General features: G+C 40.4%; 1 protein-coding gene across 2 annotated transcripts in view; it reads right to left on the bottom strand.

Moving 5' to 3' along the window:
- zc3h6 (zinc finger CCCH-type containing 6) overlaps nucleotides 1-26,986 on the bottom strand; it is a 62,579-nt gene extending 35,593 nt beyond the window's left edge. Inside the window, exons 1-2 of one of the 2 annotated variants that reach the window (XM_085997877.1) lie at nucleotides 26,713-26,986; nucleotides 26,444-26,609 (exon numbers count right to left, since the gene is read on the bottom strand). In XM_085997877.1, the coding sequence (XP_085854003.1) occupies nucleotides 26,444-26,538 (95 nt within the window). In that variant the 5' untranslated portion in view covers nucleotides 26,539-26,609; nucleotides 26,713-26,986. Of the gene's footprint in view, nucleotides 1-25,551; nucleotides 26,078-26,443; nucleotides 26,610-26,712 lie in introns of those variants that run through there. The other variant, XM_085997876.1, reaches the window with a different exon arrangement.
- Nucleotides 26,987-27,092: the final 106 nt, after the last annotated feature.

Here is a 27,092-nt window from a genome sequence, read left to right as displayed (position 1 = left end):
TTCCCTTCCAATTAAAAAGACCACCCATGTAGATATAAGTTTAAAGTGTACTTTCTATTTTTTTTTTAAAGTAAAGGTTTTACATCAGTAGAGATCACTAAGGGACAGCGCACTGTCACTGCCACTGCACTTCACCTCAGTGCTTGTGGCAATCAGAACCAAAGCTCTGATATGAAAGGTGGAGACTAGCGCAGATACAGAAGCTGCAGTGTATGGATTACGAATCTACACAAATTGGTTTGTTGGATCAGCAACTTGTATGCTAGACTGTAAAAGATTATTCACAATACTACCTGCAGACTCCAGCTTTGCAGGTCATTTTCTAAAAAAACTGTACAAAGGTATAATTCAGTTAACAAATTAATGTGGATTTTACAATAGTAAGGTACTGCAACTTTAACACGAGCCTCTTCATCTTCTGATAAAGATCTGCTTTCAAATTTAAAAAAGTCAAAAAACGTATTTATTTACATTGACCAAATTTAGCAGGCTGCTCAAATTCCAGAAAGACCACATATTAAAAAAAGGATTCGGTAATAGCACCACTGCTATTGCTCTCTATTACATATGTAGTTTCGATCAGAAAGGGAGGTGGGGAGGAATGAGTGGCGAAAAAAAACTAGTACCAACTGTGAATTTTGAATTGTACTGAAAAACACACCGACAAAGCCGCTTAGTGCTAGGAAAAAACTAAGATCCAGCAGATGCTGTGTTACCTCAAATTTTCTATGACAGCACTACAAATAATTATCTATATAAAATATACATAAGATCTGATCCAGCATCAGAAAGAGATAATATGCACAGAAATTGTTGACTGCAATTAAGCCAGAGCAATAAGAAAGCAAGCATCTAACTGGCTGCTGAGATGTTGTCAGATGCACAGTAAGCAGAATGAAAGCAATTAAGATATAAAATAAAAATTGATCCCAATGACAGGTAAGTATGGTTAAAAAGTACTGTCAGCATCAGTTAGATTTAAATTAAATATGACCGAACTAGTTTAGCTTTTTCACTTAGCAACCAAGCAATAATAAATGCAGGATTATAGCAAACATGAAGAAAACTTTCCAAAGTTTCTGCATTAAAGTCCCACTTTGGAAATGCACTCCAATTGTAAAATTAGTACCAAACTACAAATGTTAGAAATTCCCACATATATTCCCAAGTATCAACACAGGTGCTGTGACAAAAAGCTGGCATGGATGTGAAAATATAATGATAAATTATAAAAGGCACAATTTTCAAAGGTACCACCTTTTGGATAAAGTTGGCTCTTCCACTCAACTGCTACTCAAATGTGTTTTACATCAGCACAAAGTTGGTCATTTTTGGAAAAGCACAAATTCATCACCAAACTGATGTTACATTATTTAAACTATTAATGCCCCAATGAAGCAATCACTTTAAATTTAAATCTTCAACTAACAGTTCAGTATTAATAGACACAGAAAGGTATCAGTTTACAGCTTGCTTTACATTAAGGGTCTAAGTGAAATTTGGCAATTTTAAATTATTGAGCTTAAAAGTTAAATACAGAACACGAATAGACGCATCAAGCAATGCACTGACACTGGCCAAGTCCCCAAGATTTTCTTAGCCAAAATAATTAGTGATGCAGAGAAACTTCAAGGAAGGAAAAGGGAGAAAGTAAGTTTAAAAGAACCCAGGACGACAGCAAAAAAATATCTGGGTTTTTACTATTACTGAAGGAATACAGTACACCTGACAAAACATGCAAAGCGGGTCTTGTAGATAGCTCTGACTGTGGCAATTTTCCCAAAGGGGTCCGGTACTTAGGAAGGTACTTCGGAAGTATGGTTAAAATCTAATCATTGTTTTTAAAAATAAGTGTCATATAGCATTATTAAAACACAATTTTTTCCAGAAACTTAGCAAAATCATTTTTTAAAAAGATTGCTGGCCTCAAAACATTACCAGGTTCAAAAGGACTTGGGTATTTAGGAAACTGAGCAAGCAGAAGATTGTTAAATAATTAGAATAGGCATAAGAAACTAAAAGAGGGAATATTTGTTTAATGGAACAGTGGCATGTGATCAAGATTTGTTTTTAAGATGCAGTGTACTCCTTCAATAACTATGAAAACCCAGAGGTTTTCCTGCAGTCAACTGGCATTCATTTTCTCCCTTTTCCTTCTCAGTTTCTATACACCAACTATCGCAGCTATGAAAGAGATCCAACGTCATTGTTGGTTAGCGCTTAAGTGCTGTAAATATACAAATAGAGTATTGGATATAAATCAAAAGGCTGTAGTATTTCTGTAGATATTAAGATCCCACCTTAAGTTTGGTCACCTAAACATAGCAAGGATGTTCTTGCCCTTGTAAGAGTAAAGAGGCAAACATCCAAGATAATTCTGGTACCAGGAAATAAATTGTAATATTAAGGCGCTTTCATTGCTCTCTTTGGAAAAAGAAGAATTTGAGGTGACCTACTGAACCACTGAAGAGTTCAGGATTCAACAACAACTTGTATTTTTATAGCACCTTTAACGTAGTTAAACATCCCATGGCGCTTCACAGGAGTAATATAAGACAAAAAATTTGACACGGAGCCACATAAGGAGAAATTAGGGCAGATAACCAAAAGCTTGGTCAGAGGTAGGCTTTAAGGGGCGTCTTAAGGAGGAAAGAGAGGCACAGAATTCCAGAGCTTAGGGCCAAGGCAACAGAAGGCACGGCCACCAATGGTTGAGCGATTATAATCAGGGATGCTCAAGAGGGCAGAATTAGAGAAGCGCAGATATTTCAGGAGGTTGTGGGGCTGGAGGAGATTACAGGGATAGGAAGGGGCGAGGCTATGGAGGGATTTGAAAACAAGGATGAGAATTTTTAAATTGAGGCATTGTTTAACTGGGAGCCAATGTAGGTCAGCGAGCACAGGGGTGATGGGTGAACAGGACTTGGTGCAAGTTTTACAAAAGGTAAATCGTGCTTGACTAATCCACTGGAATTTTTTGAGGATGTAACTGGTAAAATAGATAAGGGAGAACCAGTGGATGTGGTATATTTGGACTTTCGGAAGGCTTTCGATAAGGTCCTGCATAAGAGATTAGCATGTAAAGTTAAGGCACAATGGGATTGGGGGCAAGGTATTGACTTGGATAGAGAACTGGTTGGCAGACAGAAAGCAAAGAGTTGGAATAAACGGGTCTTTTTCCGAGTGGCAGGCAGTGACTAGTGGGGTACCGCAGGGATGGGTCCTTGGACCCGAGCTATTCACAATATATATTAATGATCCAGACGAGGGAACTAGATGTAATATCTCCAAATTTGCAGACGACACAAAGCTGGGTGGGCGTGTGTGCTGTGAGGAGGATGCCGAGAAACTCCAGGATGATTTGGACAGGTTGGGTGATTGGGCAGAAGCATGTGGATAAATGTGAGGTTATCCACTTTGGTGGCAAAAACAGGAAGGCAGATTATCTGAATGGCAATAGATTGGGAGAAGGGGAAGTGCAACGAGACCTGGGTGTCCTTGTGCACCAGTCGCTGAAGGTAAGCATGCAGGTGTAGCAGGCGGTTAAGAAGGCAAATGGTATGTTGGCCTTCGTAGCGAGAGGCTTTGAGTACAGGATCAAGGATGTCTTGCTGCAGTTGTACAGGGCCTTGGTGAGACCACATCTTGAGTATTGTGTGCAGTTTTGGTCGCCTTATCTGAGGAAGGATGTTCTTGCCATGGAAGGAGTTCAGCGAAGATTCACCAGGCTGATACCTTGGATGGCAGGTATGATGTATGAGGAGCGATTGGGCTTGTACTCGCTGGAGTTTAGAAGAATGAGAGGGGATTTCATTGAAACTTATAAAATTCTGACAGGACTGGACAGACTAGATGCAGGAAGGATGTTCCCGATGGTTGGGGAGTCCAGAACCAGGGGTCACAGTCTAAGGATAAAGGGTATGCCATTTAGGACAGTAATGAGGAGGAATTTCTTCACCCAGAGAGTGGTGAACCCGTGGAATTCTCTACCACAGAAGGCAGTAGAGGCCTATTCATTAAATATATTCAAGGAGGAGTTGGATATATTTCTTAAGGCTAAAGGGATCAAGGGGTATGGGGAGAAAGCAGGGACCAGGTACTGAATTTGGATGATCAGCCATGATCACATTGAATGGCGGAGCAGGCTCGAGGCCGAATGGCCTACTCCTGCTCCTATCTTCTATGTTTCTATGACACGGGCAGCCGAGTTTTGGATTACCTCAAGTTTACATAAGGTTCAGAGAATATCAGCTGAAAGTTTGAAAGATAGGTCAAGCGAAGTTTTTTTAAAACAAAAAAGGATGCAATATTAAAAATCTTAGGCCTGCATGCACTTCTCGTCAACTTTCCAATCATAAATTCCTATGTCCACATTAATAATGGAAACTGTCTATCTAAATCCATGCTGTAATTAAACCCTCTCCCACTGGAGGCACTACTGTGCCAACACTGGCAGGAGGGTGTAATTCTACTGTAATACATAGGGAATTTCTATTATAACTAAAGGAGTTTATAATAAATATGTAATAAGGACAGAATGTATGACTTTAAAATTAGGTCTAAATTACATCTGTATACCCTGGTCCAAATACCTCCCCTCCCTTACTCTACTTGACCCGAAGATGACACGCAGTCTTGACACCCAGCGTGCAATGAAAGGGCAATATATGTCTATGGAACAAAGTTATTAGGAAACATCATTGAAGCAAATACTGTGAATGGCCTTAAAAAGTAACTCGATGCATTTCTAGAGAAAGGGGGGGGGGGGGTGTTAAAGGAGGTGATGAAAATAATACAAGCAGGGTTGAGATCAAAAAGCAAAGGCTTTGTTGGACAAAGGGTAGTTTCATGTTCCTAAAAATTCCTATGTAACGAAGGGCACTTTCCTGTCTCCCTCCTGCTGTCAAGCAGCATGTACTAAGGCAGATGCGACGGGCTACAATTGATGGCCACTGTACCACATGCAAGCGCAGTAAAAGTGGTAGTAGGAACTCATCTTCCGATTAGGCAGTCTGCAGCCTTCCGGTCTCAATATCGAGTTCAACAATTTCAGATCATAACCTTGGCCCCTATTTCATTTTCACTTATATTTTTCCACTCCTTTCCTTTCCCCCCCCCCCCCTTTCCTTTTGTTTCTCTCTCACACCTGGCAGCTATCTTTTGCCCTGCCAGTACACTTTACACCTAATCACAGCCTATTACCATCTCGTCTAGCTTCTAATCTCTTTTACTTCTTTTGGTTCTTTTATCCGATCGCAGCCCTGCCTTCGATCTAGTTCCTTTTCTCTCCAGTTTTGAAGAAGGGTCAAACCCGAAACGTCAACTCAAATTTCTCTCCACGGATGTTGCCTGACTTGCTGAGTTTTTCCAGCATTTTCTGTTGTTATTTTGGTAGTAGGAACACTTGGATTGAAGTTGTGAAGACTATAAGCTTCAGTGGTTTTCAGAAATTAAATTTGTTAATTGTTATGCAGTTATAGCACACCATCCATTCAAATGAGGTCGATCACTTTCATAAAAATGATATCTTTAATTTCACAATTAAAACGTATGCATGTAATTTTTTTTTTTTTTTTTTTAAAACAGTTGCTGGAGCCTATACTTTGCTCAATGTGTGTGGGGCGAGGGGGAAGGAGAAGTGCACGTCTAGATCAAGATCAACAACATTTAATACAATAGATTACTTCTGCAATTACTTATACATAGGATATACAGCACAGAAACAGGCCATTCGGCCCAACCAGTCCATGCCGGCGTTTATGTTGCACTCGAGCCTTCTCCCATCTTTCCTCATCTAACTATCAGCATAAACCTCTATTCCTTTCTCTCTCATATGCTTATCTAACCTCCCCTTAAATGCATCTATACTATTCGCTTCAACCACTCCCTATGGTAGCGAGTTCCACATTCTCACCACTCTCTGGGTAAAGAAGTTTCTTCTGAATCCCCATTTGATTTCTTGGTGACTAACTTATATTGATGGCATCTAGTTTCGCTCTTCCCCACAAATAGAAACACTCTGTGTCTACTCTATCAAAACCTTTCATAATTTTAAAGACCTCTATTAGGTCAAGAAAAAAGATCCAGCCTATTCATCCTTTCCCGATAGGTATAACCTCACATTTCTGGTATCATCCTTGTAAATCATCTCTGCACCCTCTCCAGTACTGTACTTCTATATTCTTTTTATTATATGGTGACCAGAATTGTACGCAGTACTCGAAGTGGTCTAACCAAGGTTCAATGCAAATTTAGCATAACTTCTCTACTTTTCAATTCTATCCTTCTAGAAATAAACCCTAGTGCTTGGTTTGCTTTTTTTTAATGACCTTATTAACCTGTGTCACTACTTTTAGTGATTTGTGTATTTGTACTCAGAGATCCCTTTGCTCTTCTGTCCTAATTTTTAAATTTTAATGATCCCTTTCGCCTTCTGTGGAAAAGGATAAATTTGTTCCAATAAAAAACGATCAAGTTTGGGTGGGGCAGCGCTGGTTGGTGACCAGAGGTCTCCACCAACACTCTTTGATCGGAGTGCTGCAAGATACCCGCACAATCCAATGTACCACATGGGAAACAAACAAGCAAATTCAGGTCTCCGCTCTCCAGCTCTTCTCAACAACACGGTTCAAATTATAAATGGAGAATAAAACAGAGAAAACCACATTCTACTACCTTGTTAGGATATCACTTGTGGTCACATCAGTTATTGTTTTAACTATATATTTTACCATTTAGGTTTGAACAAATAAAAATCACCCCGAAGACAGATAATGCGTCACTGTCACAGTACTTTGCAAGGATAGAGTGGATAGGGTGTTTTTTTTAATTTTTTATAAAGAGTGGGATGATGGTGGCATCGAAAGGAAATGGGACAGTGCCCCAGGAAAAGGAACTATTTACAATGTCAGCTGGCATGAGGGCCAGGAAGGGAGGTGGATGGTCAGCAGTTTAGTGAGAATGGGAACGAGGGAGCAGGAGGCAGACCTTATGGATAAGATGAGTTCAGAGAGAATATGGGGAGCGAGAAGATGAGAGAAACCAGAAAGATGGAGGTTCAGGGCGTGGGAAGGAGGCTGGGGCAGGAGATTTAGCTTTGTGGACAAGGGGAAGCAGCAGAGGCTTTTGAATTGATGGTTTTTATCTTGGTGGCAAAGAAGTTCATGAGCTCCTTGCATTTGTAGCTAGAAGGGTGGAGGGGCAGCTAGGAAGAAGGGTTTAAGGAGGAGGTTGGCAGTGGTGAAAAACCACCGGAGGTTACCTTTTCTTTCCAGCATAGTCTTAAGAGTTTTGTTGGGAAGAGTAGCCTGATAGCAAAGCCGAGTAAGGACCATGGCTGGATAAGGGAAAGCTAAATCTATTGCAGAGAAATCAATTGATGCTCACATACTCACAAACTTCCACCGAGCATGTACGCACAGCCTAATCAAACATATAGTCATTGTCAGCATGTGCTAATCAGCAACCAATGAGATTACTCGAAAGGGACGCAAATAGAATACCAGACACTGGTGGCCAATCAGATTGCTCAACATTCACCGATATTCGAAAGGTCACATCATTGGCTGATAAAATGTGTCCTTTTTCAGCGGTCTTAAGTTTATTGATAGATTACTAAACAAGCTCGACTAAAGTTTAAAAAAAATCCACAGCAAACCTTTTTAAAAGTGAAGCTGTACAGAAAACGCTCCCTATAAAAAAAACAAAAGAAATTGTCTAGAAATTAGTGTTACAGACTTCAAAAGAATCTCAAGTCCAGTGACTTCGTAAGTAGCACAAGCTGTTTTTTTGATTCAAACTGTAGCACACTTCCAGATACTGTTCTGCTGCTAAAAATGCGCACTTAAAGACTGAATTAACACTGACCTTGTGGTTGCCCGTCACTCGCACAGAGCAATGAATTTAAAGCTCGCAGTATTTCTCTCTCACTCCCCACCTCCCTTCTCATAGGCATCAACTTATTGCGTCTTACAGATTCACAGTTGCTTGCTGCCATCTGGTACCTTGCCCAAGTAGCCGTTCTTTCTGTAAGCCTCAACAGCAAATGTCAACTAAGATGTTTGAATGGGGGGGGTGAGGGGGAAGGGCAGATTGCCGTCAAAGGTCTTAGCAACCAACAGCAGGAACCATGGATTATCCCACCTGCCCAGAGATCTGGAGCTAATCATAGCATTCCACTCCTTTCCCAGTTTCATTCAGCACAGTCCAGGGATCAAACTTAGTATCACAACAATAATGCATTGACTAAATGAGTCACTGGAGAGCTCTTGTTGGCAATTTAATTTGCCTACAACCTAAACAGAAGCATTACCCAAATTAACATGCTTAATTCAATTTATTCTGATGGATACCATTGGTCCATCCAGCCTACCCTTCCAAACCTCCCATCAGGATTCTTACTGTGACTCTAGAACTAACATACTGCCCGTATGGACAGTGGACAAGGACCGGATCAAGATAACTGCAATGTCCCCACAGTCAGTAACCTACGAACACTCATGAATAATGACCACGTGTCAAGTTACCAGCACTTGTGGAACTGCATTACAACAATAAATTAACAGGACGGAAAGCCGATAAATCCCCTGGAGCTGATGGCCTACATCCTCGGGTTTTGAAAGAGGTGGCTATAGAGATAGTGGATGCATTGGTTGTCATTTTCCAAAATTCCATAGATTCTGGAATGGTTCCCGCAGATTGGAAGGTAGCAAATGTAACCCCACTATTTAAGAAAGGAAGGAGAGAAACAACGGGGAACTATAGACCAGTTAGCCTGACATCAGTAGTAGGGAAAATGCTAGAATCCATTAAGGACGTGGTAACAGGGCACTTAAAAAATAATAATAGGATTGGGCAGAGTCAACATGGATTTATGAAAGGGAAATCATGTTTGACAAATCTGTAGAGTTTTTTTGAGGTTGTAACTAGCAGAATAGATGAGGGGGGACCAGTGGATGTGGTGTACTTGGATTTTCAGAAGACATTCGATAAGGTGCCACACAAGAAGTTATTCAACAAAATTAGGGCTCATGGGATTGAGGATTGTTTAACGGACAGAAAACAGAGAGTAAGAATAAACGGATCATTTTCAGGTTGGCAGGCTGTAACTAGTGAGGTACTGCAAGGATCAGTGCTCGGGCCACAGCTATTCACAATCTACATCAATGATTTCGATGAGGGGACCAAATGTAATTTATCCAAGTTTGCTGATGGTACAAAGCTGGTTGGGAATGTAAGTTGTGAGGAGGATGCAAGGAGGCTTCAAGGGGATATAGACAGGCTAAGTGAGTGGGCAAGAACATGGCAAATGGAATATAATGTGGAGAAATGTGAAGTTACCCACTTTGGTAGGAAAAATAAAAAAAGCAGAGTATTTTTTAAATGGCGAGAGATTGGGAAATGTTATGTTCAGAGGGACCTGGGTGTCCTTGTATACGAATCACTGAAAGTTAACATGCAGGTACAGCAAGCAATTAGGCCTTTATTACAAGAGGATTTGAGTATAAGAGTAAAGACGTCTTACTGCAATTACTGTATATAGGGCCCTGGTGAGACCACACCTGGAGTATTGTGTACAGTTTTGGTCTCCTTACCTAAGGGAGGATATACTTGCCATAGAGAGAGTGCAACGAAGGTTCACCAGACTGGTTCCTGGGATGGGGGGGGGGATTGCCCTATGAGGAGAGATTGAGTAGACTGGCCTATATTCTAGAGTTTAGAATAATGTGATCTAATTGAAACATACAAAATTCTTACAGGGCTTGACAGGGTAGATGCAGGGGTCTCAGTCTCAGAATAAAGAGTCAGCCATTTAGGACTGAGATGAGAATTTTTTTCACTCACGGAGGGTGGTGAATCTTTGGAATTCGCTACCCCAGAGGGCTGTGGAGGCTCAAGTCATTGAGTATATTCAAGCGAGATTGATAGATTTTTGATTATTAAGGGAGTTAAGGGATAGTGCAGGAAAGTAGAGATGAGGTAGATCAGCCATGATCTTATTGAATGGCGGAGCAGGCTCAAAGGGCCAAATGGCCGACTCCTGCTCCGATTTCTTATGTACTTAAATCAACATATTCAGGACAGGACAAATTGGCAGGGATAGAAGGTTGATTTCTTTACCCAGAGAGTGGTGAGAATGTGGAACTTCACAGGGAGTGGTTGAAGCAAATAGTATAGATGTATTTAAGGCATGGCTAGATAAGCATATGTGAGGGAAAAGGGAATAGATTCAAGTCTCAGAATCAAATTACAGGAAACTTTGTGATATCCGGCACCGACGGGACCGGCGTGTTGCCGATCTATCAAAACTGCCGGACATACAAAGTTAATGTTGAAGCATACGGAGGTTTTCATCTCCGTATCTGACAACAAACACTGTTGCTTAACAACAGCTTCTAAAGAGTCGGCTGCAGCTGCAAGCATCTCTAGCTGAAGCTGTTGCTATAGCTACAGACCTTGCAGTGCCTGACTAAAGAACGAGAACTAAAAAAACTTATAGAAAACGGCTCCTGATTTTTGCCGTTAGATCGAGTATTCCGGACATACAACCTCCGGATAAACCAAAGTTTCCTGTAGTTCTCGCTTGGAATAACAACAGAAAATGCTGGAAATACTCAGCAGGCCAGGCAGCATCCGTGGAGAGAGAAACAGAGTTAACGTTTCAGGTCTGGGACCCGTCATCAGAACTGGAAAAAGCTGGAGATGTAACAGATATTAAGCAGGTGCAGAGACAGGGGGGGTTAGGAGGGGAAGAAGGAATTGAAAGAACATCCTGTACTTTTGTAAGAGGCAGGAAAGATAAAATGTTGCAAATGGGAGTGGCAAAAATCATACTGCATTAAAAATGGGGGTAGGGATAATTATTTCAGATTTCCAGCATCCGCAGTATTTTGCTATTATATTAGTTCTCGCTTGGGTTACTGGGGTGCTTCCTGAAAGTGGGAGTCAATTATGTATTTTCTTCCAACTAACAAAATATTCAAGTCACTACAGACTACTTAATGAAATATAGCTGGATGTGCCCAGTGATGCTGCAATTTAGTTAACAGATCCAGATAATTCCATAACTTAGAACAGCAAGGCATTACTCTTAAACACAACAGGTGAATCCTTAGTATTACAACCATTACTCACACTAACCAATCACTTATTACCTGAATACAAAAAATGAATAATTAAGAGAAATGCTGTTATAATGATCAAAAATTGAAGATGCTACAGAAGGAGACAGCTGCCATGAACTCAGGTGCGAGATAATTCAGATAACATTTTACAGCTGGGAAATTATAAGCCCACAATCCTAAAACATCAAAAATTCTGAACAATCGTACTTAAGTTAGAAGCATAGTTAACCACAGTCACAGTGAAGTGGACGACATGCGACTTCAGGAGTACATACAAGTCTGCCTTTTACAAATCCGTGTTGGCGCTCCTTAATTAGCTTAAACCTCTCCAAGTGCCCGTTGATTTTTTGCTTGATTATTGTCTAAAAATTTACCCACCAATGATGTTAAACTGACCGGCCTGTAGTTACTAGGATTGTCCTTATACCCTTTCTTGAACAATGGTGTCACATTTGCCACTTTCCAATCCTCAGGCACCTCCCCCGCATCGAGGGAAGATTGGAAAATTATGGCAAGCCCTCCCGCTATCTCCTCCCCCAGTTCCCCTAGCATCCTGGGATACAAGCCATCTGGACCAGGTGACTTGTCCACTCTAAGCATACCCAGCCTTTCTAGTATATCCTGTCCATCAATTTTCACCCCTTCCATTACTTCTACCTTTTCCACTGCTACCGATATTTTGTCAGCATCCACCTCCTTAATAAACACCGATACAAAGTACTCTGAGTATTCTAGCCTTGCTCTGCACCTCTAAGCATATAACACCTTCTTTGTCACTAATAGGCCCCATCCCGCCTCAGACTACCCACTTACTGTTTACATGCCGGTCGAAGATTTTTGGGTTCCCTTTTATGTTAACCGCCATTCTACTCTCATATTCTCTCTTTGCCAATCTTATTTTCATCTTCACTTCCCCTCTCAACTTATTGTATTTGCTCTGGTTCTCCCTTGAAGAATTCACCCGACATGCATCATACACCCTCTTTTTTTGTTTCATAATCTTCTCTATCACCCTTGTCATTAGGAAGGCAAATGGTATGCTGGCCTTCATTACAAGAGGATTTGAGTACAGGAGTAAAGAAGTCTTACTCCAATTATATAGGGCCTTGGTGAGACCACACCTGGAGTACTGTGTACAATTTTGGTCTCCTTACCCAAGGAAGGATATACTTGCCATAGAGGGAGTGCAATGAAGGTTCACGAGATTGATTCCTGGGATGGCGGGACTATCGTATGAGAAGAGAGTAAACTAGGCCTGTATTCTCTTGAATTCAGAGGAATGAGAGGGGATCTCATTGAAGCATACAAAATTATTACAGGGCTTGATAGGGTGGATGCTGGGAGAATGTTTCCCTTGGCTGGGGAGTCTAGAACCAGGGGCCACAGCCTCAGGATAAAGGTAGGCCATTCAGGACTGAGATAAGACATTTCTTCACACAGAGGGTGGTGAATCTTTGGAATTCTCTACCCCAGAGGGCTGTGGAGGCTCAGTCATTGGGTATATTCAAAACAGAAGTCGATAGATTTCTAACCAGTAAGGACATCAAGGGATATAGCGATAGGGCTGGTGACTGGAGTTGAGGCAGATGATCAGCCATGATCTCATTGAATGGCTGAGCAGGCTCGAAGGGCCAAATGGCCTACTCCTGCTCTTATTTCTTATGTTATGCCATCCAAGGAGCCCTTGCTTTGGTTCCCTTACCCTTCCATCTTGTTGGAATGTACCTAGCCTGTACTTGGAACATCTCCTCCTTAAAGATCACCCATTGTTCTGTTAGTTTTTCCTGTCAGTCTTTGGTTCCATTTTACCCTGGCTGGATTCTTTCGCATCCCATTGAAGTTAGCACTATTCCAGTTTAGTAGTTCCACTCTAGATTGTTCCTTGCTCCTCTCCATTGCTAATCTAAATCTTATGATACAATGGTCACTCGTACCCAAGTGTTCTCCCACAGACACTTGGTCGACCTGGCCCATCTCATTCCCCAGCACCAGATCCAGCAATGCCTCCTTCCTAGTTGGGCCAAGAACATACTGGTCAAGGAAATTCTCCTGAACACTTTTCAGAAATTCCTCCCCTTCCTTTCACCCTAGCATTATCCCAATCTATATTTGGGTAATTAAAGTCCCCCAATATCACCACTCAAGTTCTTGTATATCTCTGCGATTTCCCTGCAGATTTGCTCCTTTACCTCCCTCTCACTACTTGGAGACCTATAGAATACCCCTAATAGTGTGATCATACCTTTTGCTCCTCAACTCTAACCAAATGGATTCTGTCATTGTCCCCTCAAGAACATCCTCCCTTTCCAACACTACAATGTCTTCCTTAATCAGCACTGCCACCCCACCTCCCTTTTTTCCTTCCCTATCTTTTCTGAACACCTTGTACATTAAGTGCCCAGTCCTCACCAGTTTTAAGCCATGTTTCCATTATTGCCACATCATATTGCTACACAGCTAATAGTGCTTGTAGCTCAACAACCTTATTCACCACACTTTGTGCGTTTACGCACATGCATTCTAAACCCATTTTTTAATTTTTCATAGTCTTTCTTAGTCTGCTCCTATCTAATATGGTACTACTTCCACCTCTAGTACTATGCAACACACTCACTGTTTCATGCACCTTATTCCTCTTTTCTAGTCCTATATGCTGGTGCCCATCCCCCTGCCAAGCTAGTTTAAACCCTCCCCAACAGCAGCAGCAAACCTCCCCGCGAGGATATTGGTCCCGGCTCTGTTGAGGTGTAACCCGTCCGGCTTGTACAGGTCCCACCTTCCCCAGAAACGGTCCCAATGCCTCAGGAATCTAAAGCCCTTCCTCCTGCACCATCGCTCCAGCCACGCAAATTCCTATTCCTGTACTCACTAGCACATGGCACCGGGAAAACAGACTAGAGAAAATGAGACTGTCTTCATTAGAGCAGAGAAAGTCAAGAGATATTCAAAATTATGAAAGGTTTTATTAAGATAAATCAGGAAAAACTATTTCTACTGGTTGGTGAATTGTTAACTAGAGGGCATAAATTTAAGATCACCAAAAGAACAAGGAGGTTAGAAGAATTTCTTTTAAGCAGAAGACTATTACGACATGAAAGGCCCTGCTATAAACAGTTGTGAAACTTGAATTCACAATAGCTTTTAAAAGAGAAGTGGATAAATATTTCAAAAAAGAACATTAAAAAAAAAAAGGACCAGGAAAAGTACAGGGGAATAGAATTAATGACAGCTCGGAGTTGGTGCAGGCATGGTGACCGAATGGGCCTCTATCTGTGCTGTAAAATCATATGATTCGATTTCTCCTTCCCTCATCCTTAACAGTGGGTTAATCATTCATAAAGCAGGCAAAACTTACAATCCACTCAAATATATATTTTTCTGTAATACTGCTTTTAGAAATTACAAAAGACAATTTTATGTGGTCTCCGTTTAAAAGAGAGTCATTACACAAAAAGTGCTGGTATGCGCTCAACGAAAAGGTTACCATGTTAATTGTTCTATTCATTCATTAATTAATAAATTCAAATGCCGATCCTATTCAGCTGTCTTGCCATTTCTCCATCTTCCCTGCTCAAGCGTTCAATGGTTTTCTTTTTCAGTTTAGTCTCTAAATCTATTTTCCGGATTCTGTCCAAAATTAGAGGCCAGCAGAACTTGCAGACGAGGTGAAGAAATAGGCAATGCCAAGATGGACTGAAAAGATCACAAAAATTTGGATGACAGCCTTTCAACACATTTGATCTCACCCTCACAGAGTTAACAACTCGATCACATTCCAATTGCAGCATCTTGGATGAGTCGGATATCCCAGCCTCAACCACTATTCACGGACATGTTTATCACACGGTGTAAAGAAATACTTCCAGACATCTGTCTAAAATAGTTCTTCATAATCTTGCTCTTGTGCTGCTACTCTGGTGTATCCGCTTGGTTTACTTTTTCCAACCCAAAAAGACCAAAAATGGAGAAACCTACAGCCAAAACTCTCCCCTCAGCTTGAAGATAACAATGTAGAGATAGGGAACCAATATTTTTTTAAACTTTAATCCAAGTCAGTTTGATGAAAGCACATTTTATGAGATATATAAAATCTACCAGGACAGATATTTAGTGTACAGCTGATCACATAACCAATTGACTTCTGAAAACAAGTTTCACTCACATTTGGGAAAGTGTGTCAGCCACTTTTATTCCCCAAAGCACACAAGTTAATAGGGCCAGTATGACAGTGCTGGAGCATTAATCGACTGTTAAGTGGTGAAATTCTAATCTGCACAGTAATCCTAGCTGTCTAACCACAAGGAGGTAGGTAAGATTTTTGTTAGGTAATGGTATCAAGGAGTATGAAGCAAAAGTGGGAAAATGGAGTTGGGGTGCAGATCAGCTATGATCAGAGGGGCCGATTGGCCTGCTGCTGTTCCTAGTTAATGTAAGCCAGCCCTTACCCCAAAGAGAAGTTAGTAAAAGGGAGTCCCCTGGACATACATCCTGACAGTTGATTTTGGAGCCCTCCATGAGGTCTGGGAACAGGTTAATCACCCTTTTAGCCAGGATGGGACATGGCACAGGAAGAGCCAAGCAAGAGGAACTGTCAACCTCAAAGTCTGGATTTATTTTTGTGTAAACAAATGTAAGTATTCTAAAGGTAGCCTGAGGAGTTACTGTGCCCACCAGCACAACTGAGTAAACATCCATTGTGTCATTAATTGAAACTCTGCAACCTCGACTGGAAGTGCACGCCTGAACGGATATGGGCAGGGTCAGATTTGATCTTGAGGCCTTGTGGCCGAACAGCCTACCAACATTTACCATCAAGACTTACTCAAATAATAGTCACTTGGGCAAGATATACATGGACACATACCTGAACAAGTAGTCAATGCCTTTAGGGAGGAAAGGAAGGCAAAAAAATTTGGCACAAAAACAAAATACATAATGTATGAACATTATGCAAAAGTTGCCATTCAAAACAACAGCTTTACCGACAGTAAACAGGAAACTGTTGAAATATATGGTCCAACTAGCTACTGAATAGGAATTAATTCTGCTAAAAGTCCCACATTACAAGACACACTTCAATTTCAAAAGCAGTAGGCTACATGGGCTTTAAATGAATTGTAAGTCACTACATTCTGAGCGCTTCTGGCCACCAGCATATTCAGTACTACAAAGGAGTTTTAGCCAATTTAAATGCCAAGTGGTAATCTTGTTATTATTCCCCAAAATTATCTACTCATTCACTACACCTCTTGCATTGATAAATATTCACTAGACCACTCCTTGTGGCTTTTTCTATTCTGTCTCATCTCATGCAAAGATAAAACCAACAAATGTCTGATATGAGCATCTAAAGTGATGACATACTGTACCCTTTGCAGAATGAAATGTCAATCTTATTGTTCACTTTTCAGAACTATACCACTTAAGTTGCAGTTACATTGTATCTACCAATTTCGGATCAAGCACCATTGGCAGCCACTATTTTTATATTGCCTGACAGAGACCTGGTCCCAAAGGTTATATTTGAAATGTTTTGAGAGCAAGGCCAGGGCAACCGTACTCAATACAATTAAATAAGCTCATGGCAAGTTTATAAAGAGTCCAGGAGGCCCAACAGACCCCTGAGCACTTTGCAAACCTAAATTGCACTGGAATTAGCTTCTATGCCGTGCCAACCCCAAACAATGCAAGACTGTGGCGCTTAATCTGCAGTACAAACACACCCTTAGAGCGCTATAGTCCAACGGGAATGTTAAAAATATCTAACTGCTCTAGCCACATAATACAAACAATATAATTGCATAAACACTAAATAAAAATAATTAATGGAATGAATCATGACCATTCTGGGCAAAAGCAACAAAACCCAATTTTCCAGGGGTACCAGATAGAAAGGCCAATTGAGAAGTGTTTATATGCTGAAGTTGAACTTCTCAAACTGTTCTCACAATTTTAATCCATTAACCTCAGGCAATATTAAACTATATACCTAGCAATGGACACATTGGATGTAAATTTGCAAGAAATGAATAAACAACCTTCTGATAATACATAGCAAGGACAGCTGAGGTGGCTCAAAGGAGTCGGACTGGCTGTTGCAATACCCACTTGCTATTATCAAAGGCAGGCTAGGGCTGTCTGGAAGCCTGGAATGCTGAGTTCCTAAAAATAGAACCACGAGCTTGAGTTTGGATTCTGAGAATAGAACAGCTGATGTAGAGAAAGAGCAAACAGAGAAAGGAGAAGGAACAGGTTCGGAGTGTCTGAGTGACACAATGAGGGAGTGAGGCAAGCTCCTAAATGAAAAATGGCTAGGAGGAGAATCAAAAATTAGAAGGTTAAAACATTCAAAAGGGTAGGGTCACCCAAACATCAGGAGAGAAGGGCTTGTAACAGAAAATGTGGAAGCACACCAAATGAAGTAAAAAAAAATGATGCACGCTAGTGAAATGGGCAGGAGATGGGTCGAACAACATAAAAGAACAGAAAATAAGGTAGCTATTGCAAAGAGCACAAGAACCAACTGCACGACTGTATCTAAATCATATCAATGACTTGGATTCAGAAACTGAGTAAATTACTTAGAATTTACAGCATAGAAATGGGCCATTCGGCCCAATAGGTCTATGCCAGTGTTTATGCTCCACATGAGCTTCCTCACACCTTACTTCACCTCGCCCCATCAGCACATCCTTCCATTCCTTTCTCCCTCATGTACTTATCTAGCTTCCCCTTAAATGTGTCTATACTATTCGCCTCAACTGCTCCATGTGGTAGCAGGTTCCACATTCTAACCACTCTCCTGAATTCCTTATTAGATTTATTGGTGACTATCTTATCTTATATTTATATAAAATGTACAGATGATACTAAACTAGGTGGCAGTCAAATCTGGTGAGTTAGTTAAGGATCTACAAAATGAAATAAAATTTGAGTTGGTGAAACATGGCAGGCAAAATTCAATACAGATAAATGGAAGGTAGTACATATTGAAAGTAAACAATGTGTTGAACTATCTCAAGGATGAAGCTGAAAGCCATGTAGGGATGTTTGTAGACTATGCACTCAAAATACCCAGTCACTGTGGAACAGTAAACAATACAAATAGACTTGGAACTATAATATTAAATCTGTATAATTCAAGTTGGAAGTCATCATGCTGAAACAGTGCAGTATTCTCGTCAGGCCATACCTCAAGTACTGTACCCAGGTTTGGTCATCAAACATTCGTCTGGAGGCAATCCAGATTAGAGCCACTAGTCTGATCCCTAATCGCAGAGGATTGATTTATAAGGAAAGACTGGATAAACTGGGGTTCTTCAGCCTTGAAAGGAAAGCATCTAAGGTTGAACCTTAAAGGTATCCAAGATAGTAACTAGTATAGAAAATATAAATCTGGTATACTTGGAACTCTATTCCAAGATAAACCTAGATAGCTGGACAGGTGGGAATGGTACAGGATCCAACCAGTGAAAGGAAATTCTTCACACGGACAAAAAAAACGCATTTGTATAGCACCGTAAAAAGTCTTGAGGTGCAAGGAAAAACTAGAGTCAAAGGAGGTATTAGGAGTGGCCAAAAGCTTGGTCAAAGCTGTGGATTTTAAGGAGGAGAGCCAAATGGACAAGTGGAGGGAACTCCAGTGTTTGGGACCTATGGTGGCTGAAACACAGCTGCCAACAATGGGGATAAAGGGTCCACAAGAGGCTGAAGTCATCGGAACAGAGTTTGCGGGGTGGGAGGTCGTGGATGCAGAACCCAAGGAGATTACAGATAAAGAAGGACAAGGGCATGGAGGGATTTGAGCACAAGAATGAGAATTTTAAATGAGACTCTGTGGGACCCAATATAGATCAGCAACAATAGGGTTAATAGGTGAACAGGACTTGATGCAGGTTGGACACGGGTAGTAAAGTTTTCTATGAGCTGAAATTTAGAGTGGAGGATGAGAAGCAACACTTGAAATAGACTTCCAGATAGCATAAGGAGGCTAAGAGTTATTTGAGAGCCAGATTAACAAATGTAGTTGCTTTGATCAGGGGACTAAAGGTCATCCAGATTGATGACCTAAAGTAGGCAGAATGGTCTTCCTCTGCCCTACTTTTCTCTGACAACTGGAAGGAAAATACAAAAAAGTGAGGAAATAGGAAAAAGAATACAAGGAGCAAGGAATGAAGGCGTCTGTAAAGAGCCTTAAGTACAAGCAAAAAAGGACTACAGTACAGAGGATTGATCAGAAGGAGGGGGAAAGTTCTTCAACATTCATCTGTTCTAATCGGTGTCCATCAAATGTCACCAATGAGCACTTTAAAGTGATTCCATAAAGCAAATATCCAAAAAACACTTTTACTGGGGTGATCTGATAGGTGGTTTGATTGGTTATTGAACATTGGAAATTAAATTGTATTTATTGTAACATGGTACATCATGGTTAATCAGAAGTAATGAAATAGTGTAATTTGGGGGAACACTAAACAGTTCGTTTAAAACTGTTAAATACTACACACAAAGTACATTCCAATGTTGTATCAGTTGAAATTGAACTTACAAAAAAGTGACGTGTGTTGTACAGCAAAATAGCTGGATACAGAACATGCAAATATATAGTTAAATAATATACACACAGGCTATCTGATGGTGTATGAAGGAACTGCTTGTGAAGATGAGCTTACATCATCTGCTTGTGGGTCAGAATGTCTACTCAAGTCAAGTATTTCTTGTGGCCAGACACACCCTACTGAAAAAATTGACGCATATAGCTTCAAAATTAAAATTACTTTCACAGTGGACTCACAATTTAGGTAAGTAGTCAAAACAAAAAATATACCAATTGGTCATTCTTCAGGCTAATAATTCAAGCGAACAAAAGTCTTAACAAATTTACTTCAAAGTGCGAGGCTTGTGTTTAATTTTCCTCCAAATAGTAAGAAAATGAGCATCTCTCTAAAGCTTTACTGTACCAACAGCATTTCTACAACAATTTACAGGATTTGCACTACTGACAAAAAATGTTTGGTATACTGCACCCCAGAGCTAAATTGTAATTGCATAAATACAATTAAAAGCAAAAATACTGAATAATTATCATTGAGCCAGTGCATCGGCTATCTGCTAGCGCTCACATCAAGAATGCAAGCTACTACACTACCAAGTTGCACAAGCTGCAATATCAGTACCATCTCCGTTCAGTCAACACTTCAGAGCAGGTCAATAGTACAATTATGAAAAAACAAGCTAGCATTTTGCAACTAAATCTATAAACAATAGACAACTAAAATATTTTGGTTGTTATTCATTTATTATGGTAACTTAATAGAAATGTTATTGGGTTAAGCAAGACTCACAGTAGGGCTCCCTGTCTTGTCAAATTCAACTATTTAAAATAAGAGTGAACAGTTTAAGAGCAGAGTGCCAGTTTGAATCTCATATTTTGTGCGCTCACTCCTTTTACTTCTATAATTTTCTACTGCATTTAAGATCCACCCATCTCAATTTCCTCGACTCATGAAAGTACAGACTCATGTTGGGGTACAGTTCCAGATGTGCTGGCTACTCTCCACTATCTTTTCAAGTGGCCTCTCGTCACACGAGCCTGAACAGTGATTTTTGGCAGATTAGTCATCAATGGGGGCAGGGGAGGTATTGATTCCAAACAATCCTGTTCTGTCCTCAAAAGTCCAAAGATACCAATTACCAGTAGGGATACTGGCAATAGCAATCAGGAGCAGGAAATTATTTCTCCCTTCTCTAGGTTAGGAGCGCTGTAGCCCCCCTCAAGAACCACCCATCTGAGCTCAACCAACAACAACCTATATTGATATAGCACCTTTAATATGTCCCAAGGCGTTTCACAGGAGCGTTATCAAACAAAATTTGACACCGAGCCACATACGGAGGTATTAGGGCAGATGAGATCAAAGAGGTAGGTTTTAAGGAGCGTCTTAAAGGAGGAAAAAGAGGCGGAGAGGTTTAGGAAAGGAATTCCAGAGCTTAGGGTCTTGGCAGGTGAAGGCATGGCCACCAATGGTTGAGCAATTAAAATCAGGAACAGACTAGATACTGAATCTACGACTTTCTAGTCTCTATAGCTTACTTCCACACTGGGCAATGATTTATCAAATGAGTCAATGGGAAACATGCTGCATTTCTTTTCATCCAACTTAATGGTGTTTGCATTTTAGATTTAACATTTTCAATTAGTCAGTATATATTAGTGATATAAAAGGAACCCCTTGGTAAACTTTGCTAAAAACATACAAGTCAAAATGTTTATGACCTTACTGCTTTGTTGAAGAATTAAAAGCACAGAAGCACATCTGTGATCAGCTATTTTCCACATGGGCAGCCAAGGGACTGTAGGCAAGTGCTCCTGGGAACTTGCAGTCTGATTCCACTCCCCTGGCAGCACATTACACAAAGGCAGGTGGAACAAGCTCATTACTGCATCTATTAATATACTCGACCTGCAGAAAGCATGACAACCACAGGGACTTGGGTGGGTAGATATTTTGATGAAAGTTTTGGGTTTATCAAGACAATGTCAGTAGTGCTGGGTTATACATTCCTCACTTTTGACATCTTGGATGCGAATGGAGCAATCCCTGGCCAGGTACAGCATGGGACAGGTGCAAAATAAAGCTGCAACCTGCTACCAGAGTGTACTTTAACCTCAGGTTTAAAATGGCATCCTATACAGAACAAAGATTAATTTTCATTGAGCACACCATCCAAGCTTACATTCGGAGTTTGCTCACTTAATGTCTAGTTGCACATGTCCTGGATGATTACCCCACCACCAGCTCTGAAAGTGAAGGTAAAACTGATTTTTTATTTAAAAAGGAAGCTTACAATCTTTTTAATCATTATACATAAATTAAGTGCAAATAGTGGATATTAATTGAGGCAGTCAGGGCAGTACCTTGAATATGAGTGAAGTTATTCAGAAGCAAAGGGAAGCTATTGAACAAAAGGCTAAATGGAACATCTCAACAAGAGCAGGCCATGAACATTATTAGCATGCATGAACAGGCCACAAGCAGAATGCTCTGCTTGGTTGGGCAATATTAATGTATGTGGCAATACCATACTCTAAAAATTTGTGCCTAAACTTGGGCGGAACCAAGTTGAAGTCCACCCATGCTGACAAGTGGTGGAGGTCCTATGTCTGCAAATACGCAAGTATTGTGCTAATAACTATACTCATTTCAATTCAGACTGAATTATTACAAAAATATTTTAAAACCATGAATTACAGCTCTAGCGAAACATTAGGGACGAGGTTTGTAAATGGATAGATGGTCAGGAAGGAAAAGTTTTCAAAATTACTGTTTTGCTGCACTCTAGACTGCATATTAAGACCTACTAGTGTCATCTCACCATTGATATTTTTTAAGATTATAATTAACGAACAAAATTTTATATTGCCTGTCCCCCTTAAATTAAGTGTTGGTGTACTCTTTTGTTTTTGGGTGATTAAACAAATTGTCTATAACTTAATAAAACTTTAAATAAACCGTAACAAATTAAATTAAAATTTCATTGGCCTGGGTGATGATGCACTCCAGTCCCCGCGGCACCCACCGGTTGCGGAAGGCCTCAAGTGTGCCGGCGGACACCATGTGCTCCATCTCCAGGGCCACCCGGGTGTGAACATGGACGCGGAAGAGGCGCAGGCAATCTGGCCGAATGACCCCCTCAACCGCCCGCTGCCTGGGCCAGTTGATGGCCTTTTTGGCCAGGCCTAGGAGCAGTCCTACAAGGAGGTCCTCCGATCTGCCCAAGTGCTGGTGTAATATTTGTACTAGCTTGGAGGAATTACTGAAATCCACAATGTGAGAAAGTTTAATATTGGTAGTTATTGCCATTAACTCATCATGTAACTTCAACAATGTACTTAACTCTCTTGCACGAATGGGTACAGCAATTCCTCCAAGCCAGATCCTAGTGCCAGTAGTATACCCTATTAAAGCAACGAGGCTGGGGAATGTCAACTATGGGTTTTTGCAACCACTTGCTTTAGAAGGCAAATATTCATCCAAGACTGCCTCTGCTGGAAATTTGGAAAGTTGCACGACAGAACTATTTTGTCTAAAGGGCAACAATGGTTTATTTCAAGTTATCCAAACTAACTAGAGGTATACAAATACACCTCATGGTGACTCTTCCTCAGTAACTAGCCTGCACTTGTTACTATCCACTAAGGGGAATTGTGGAAAGGAAACCACATCAACAACTTGTATTTATATAGCACCTTTTAACATAGTAAAACGTCCCAAAACGCTGCACAGGAGTATTTTAAGACAAACAAATTTGACACCGATCCACAAGGATAAATTAGGGCAGATGACCAAAAAGCTTGGTCAGAGAGGTAGGTTTTAAGGAGCGTCTTAAAGGAGGAAAGAGAGGTAGTGAGGTGGAGAGGTTTAGGCAGGGAATTCCAGAGCTTAGGGCCTAGGCAACAGAAGGCACGGCCACCAAAGGTTGAGCGATTATAATCAGGGATACTCAAGAGGGCAGAATTAGAGTGCAAATATCTCGGGGGGGGGGGGGGGGGGGGTTTGTGGGGCTGAAGGAGATTACAGAGATAGGAAGGGGCAAGGCCATGGAGGGATTTGAAAGCAAGGATGAAAATTCTGAAATCGAGGCACTACTTATCCTATCACTCAATGGTACAACACACTCAGATTCCAGTGTGCTCCACTACCACTTCACTCTAAAGACAAGTACAATTTAAGACACTGATGCCAGTGAAGACCTAGTGATAAACCCAAGACATTGAAATTTTAAATACAAAGGCTTCGCATTTCCCAGACAGCCCTACAGTAGGTCTGTATTTAAATCAGAATGATTCCAAAGCCTTTTCGATATGTTATAGATGTCTACTTTAGATTGAACACGATCATCTAACAGGAAATTCTAGCTACTTTCAACCCATAATAGACTATGATTCTATGGGAATGACCAGAGAAAAGGGATTATAGCAGATAACTAGTTGAAAAGCTAGCATCAACACAGGCTCAATAGACTAAATGACCTTCTTCTGTGTTATAATTTCTATGATTTCGATTCTAATTCAATAAGCAAAGGCCGCTACCACATGCCCAACAATTTGGCTACAAAAATATGAGGAAATATGTTGATAGAGAAAATGATCTCCCAAATTACCTTTACTTACATTTAACTTTGCAGAGTGAGGTGGAATGACACTGCCTACATAAAATCTGACAGGTTGCTTCCCCTTTAAGTGAAACATTTGCAAAGAATTATGAGCATTTGTTAACATGGAGTACTGATGACAATTAAAAAAAAACTCAAAAAGATGGGGTTTTTTGCTTTTGGGATATGGGCAAAAATCACATTTATTTCCCATCCCCAACAATCCTGATAAACAAGTGGCTTGCTCTGCCATCTCAAAAGGGCATTAAGATTCAAATGCAATGTGGGACTGGAGTCATGTGTAAGCCAAACATAGGGATGGCACGTTCCATTTCTCTTAGGACATCAGTGAACCAGTTAGTTTTTAATAATCATCTGGCAGTTTTCGTGGTCATATTTTTGGTGCTAGAAATTACTAAATTTATCAAATCCAATTTCATAGCTTGTCATGGTGGAATTTGAACTTTTGACTTCTGGTTGAGATTTCAAATCCCAACATGGCATGTTGTGAAACTGAATTACTGAGCACAACTGTGGGGGAAGTTAAATCATCAGTGGATAATCAAATTCAAAGTACATTTACCATCAATACGTAATCTTATTCAGCACTCCCTCCTCATTATGTTCAGTAACAAGGAGTGCAGGCGAGGCTCACCACTTAATGATTTTAAAAAAAAATGAAATGGACACAACAAAAGGATGGCAATGATTTTTTTTAAACTGAGTGTGCAGATGGTGAAACTCAAGTTAATTACAAATTTTGCCACAGATTCAAGATTTAATCAAACAAGTAAAAATGTAAATATCATCAACTGCCCTTGCACATAGGCAATGGCCCATAATCAAATGCTACGAGAATCTTAAGTTTAAATCAATTTACTGGCTGCAATCCAACTGTGAAGCTATACTGTTCCACCACTAATCCATTGGGAAAACATTTAGTATTCCAAATCTATACCTAAATGTAAAAAAATACTCACTGAACCTCATTTGTCTTCACATATGGGGGGAGACGAGAAGGGAGGGGGAGGGGGGAGACGAGAAGGGAGGGGGGCAAAGAAACTAACTTACTTTGTGACTACATTGCCAAGGTCCCAATAGCCTGCACTAACGTATTAATCAAATACAAGTGATGTACTGAATAGTGTCAGTATCAAACAACTGCCAAGTGCACACAGTACAGGGAATCTTTAAAAGCAAAGATCATCTGCAAATATATTTAAACAAATAACACGCATTATTTTTAAAGAGTGAAATAAATTTCAAAAGTTACATTTTCAGCAACGGGTTGGTAGATCTATTGTTGCCTGTTGAGCTAACAAAACAACGAACGTCACCAAATGTTCTTGTTTTGAGGGCTCCTATAAATAGTCCTGTGACAAGTTTATGTAACAAGTCTGGGTGTAAACATTGTATTATAATTTGGATAATCATCAAGGTGAAAGGAAAATCGTTCCGATTTTTTGTTAAATCCACGTGATGGTGCTTGTTTTTTTTTTGCAATTAGATTTTTGGAAAGGGACTTCTTTGTTCTGTGCTCATGGGTATTTCTGTGGTGGCAACAAACTGAACGTTAACATGTCGGTCACGCCATTGATTTACATAAAGGTTCGTTGCCAAAATGGAGGATATAATCCGATGAGACGGCATGAAACCGGATCCACCCCAGGCTCCCCGACTTCGAGAAGGTTTCACGGACCCAAAAATAGACAAAACATTCAATCTCGTTACTACATACAAATCAAATGGCTTCCTAAGTAAATTTAAAAAAAATGTTTCTTCCCCAGTTTGATATATAAAACTTACCACAATGAGCGGTGTCTTTTTTTTTAAATGGACAAATGAATATTTTTTTTATAGTTTTTTTTTAAAAAGCCAAGCATGCACAAGTTTCAACTGTTTATATTATATATATTTTTTTATAAAAAAAGGACAGGAAAAAGCCCTACCCAGCAACCATTTACATTTACTGTACAGAGAGAGAGAAATACAAACTGTATAGTATTCACCTCCCATGAGCTGATTTTTTTCCGGAAAATAAGGTTAAAATTAAAACAGGCAGAGAAAGAGAGAGAGACAGAGAGAGAGAAAAAGAGAATGGCAATGTTAAAAACTTATTTTTAAAATAATTTCAGAATGGTTGATATATAAGAATGTTACTCGACCTTTCGTTCCCTGCAAGCTCAGACTCTGTCATGTTTAGAACATCATTTTTGTCAACTGGGGTTGGGGGATTGGAGAAAAGGCTTTCAAAAGCCATTTTTTCCCCACACAACAGTACAAGACTGTGTGAGAGAGAGAGAGAGTCTCACTGAGACGTTGCTGGTGTGACTGTTGATAAAAATAAATAAAATAAAAATCTCACGGTAAATTTGATGAGAGAACAGTATTTTTTCTTTTTTTAAGAAAAAAACACAAGAGCGTTCAATCTTACGCGAGTTCTTATTTGGTTAAACTGTTTGCGTATTGGTTCTAAAGAGTTTGATACCCCTCTTTTTCCGCCGGTTTTGTTCTTGGTGATTTTGGTTGGCGAGAGCAAAAAAAAGGAAAATTTTCACACGCTGTGGTTATTCCTCACAAACATGGCGCTCGATGCTTTCTAGTGCAGCGACGGTGACAGGGTTCTCTACCGATTTTACACAGAGGAAACGAATGAGCCCTCGCACCCAGCCTCAACCGAACCTGATACCCGCGGGAACCCCGCCCCCCTCACGCTCCCATTGGCTGTCTGCACTTACCAGGCACCACCCTCGCCGCTGGTAAATAGAGCGGCCGCTCGCTCCTGATTGGCGGACCGGAGTGTCAATCTAGCGA

The sequence above is a fragment of the Somniosus microcephalus genome, chromosome 9, assembly GCF_052327205.1.
Source record: "Somniosus microcephalus isolate GS21.2 chromosome 9, FLI_Smic_1.0, whole genome shotgun sequence".
NCBI lineage: Eukaryota > Metazoa > Chordata > Chondrichthyes > Squaliformes > Somniosidae > Somniosus > Somniosus microcephalus.
The sequence above is the reverse complement of the archived record's forward strand: the minus strand, read 5'-3'. Positions and strand labels throughout refer to the sequence as shown.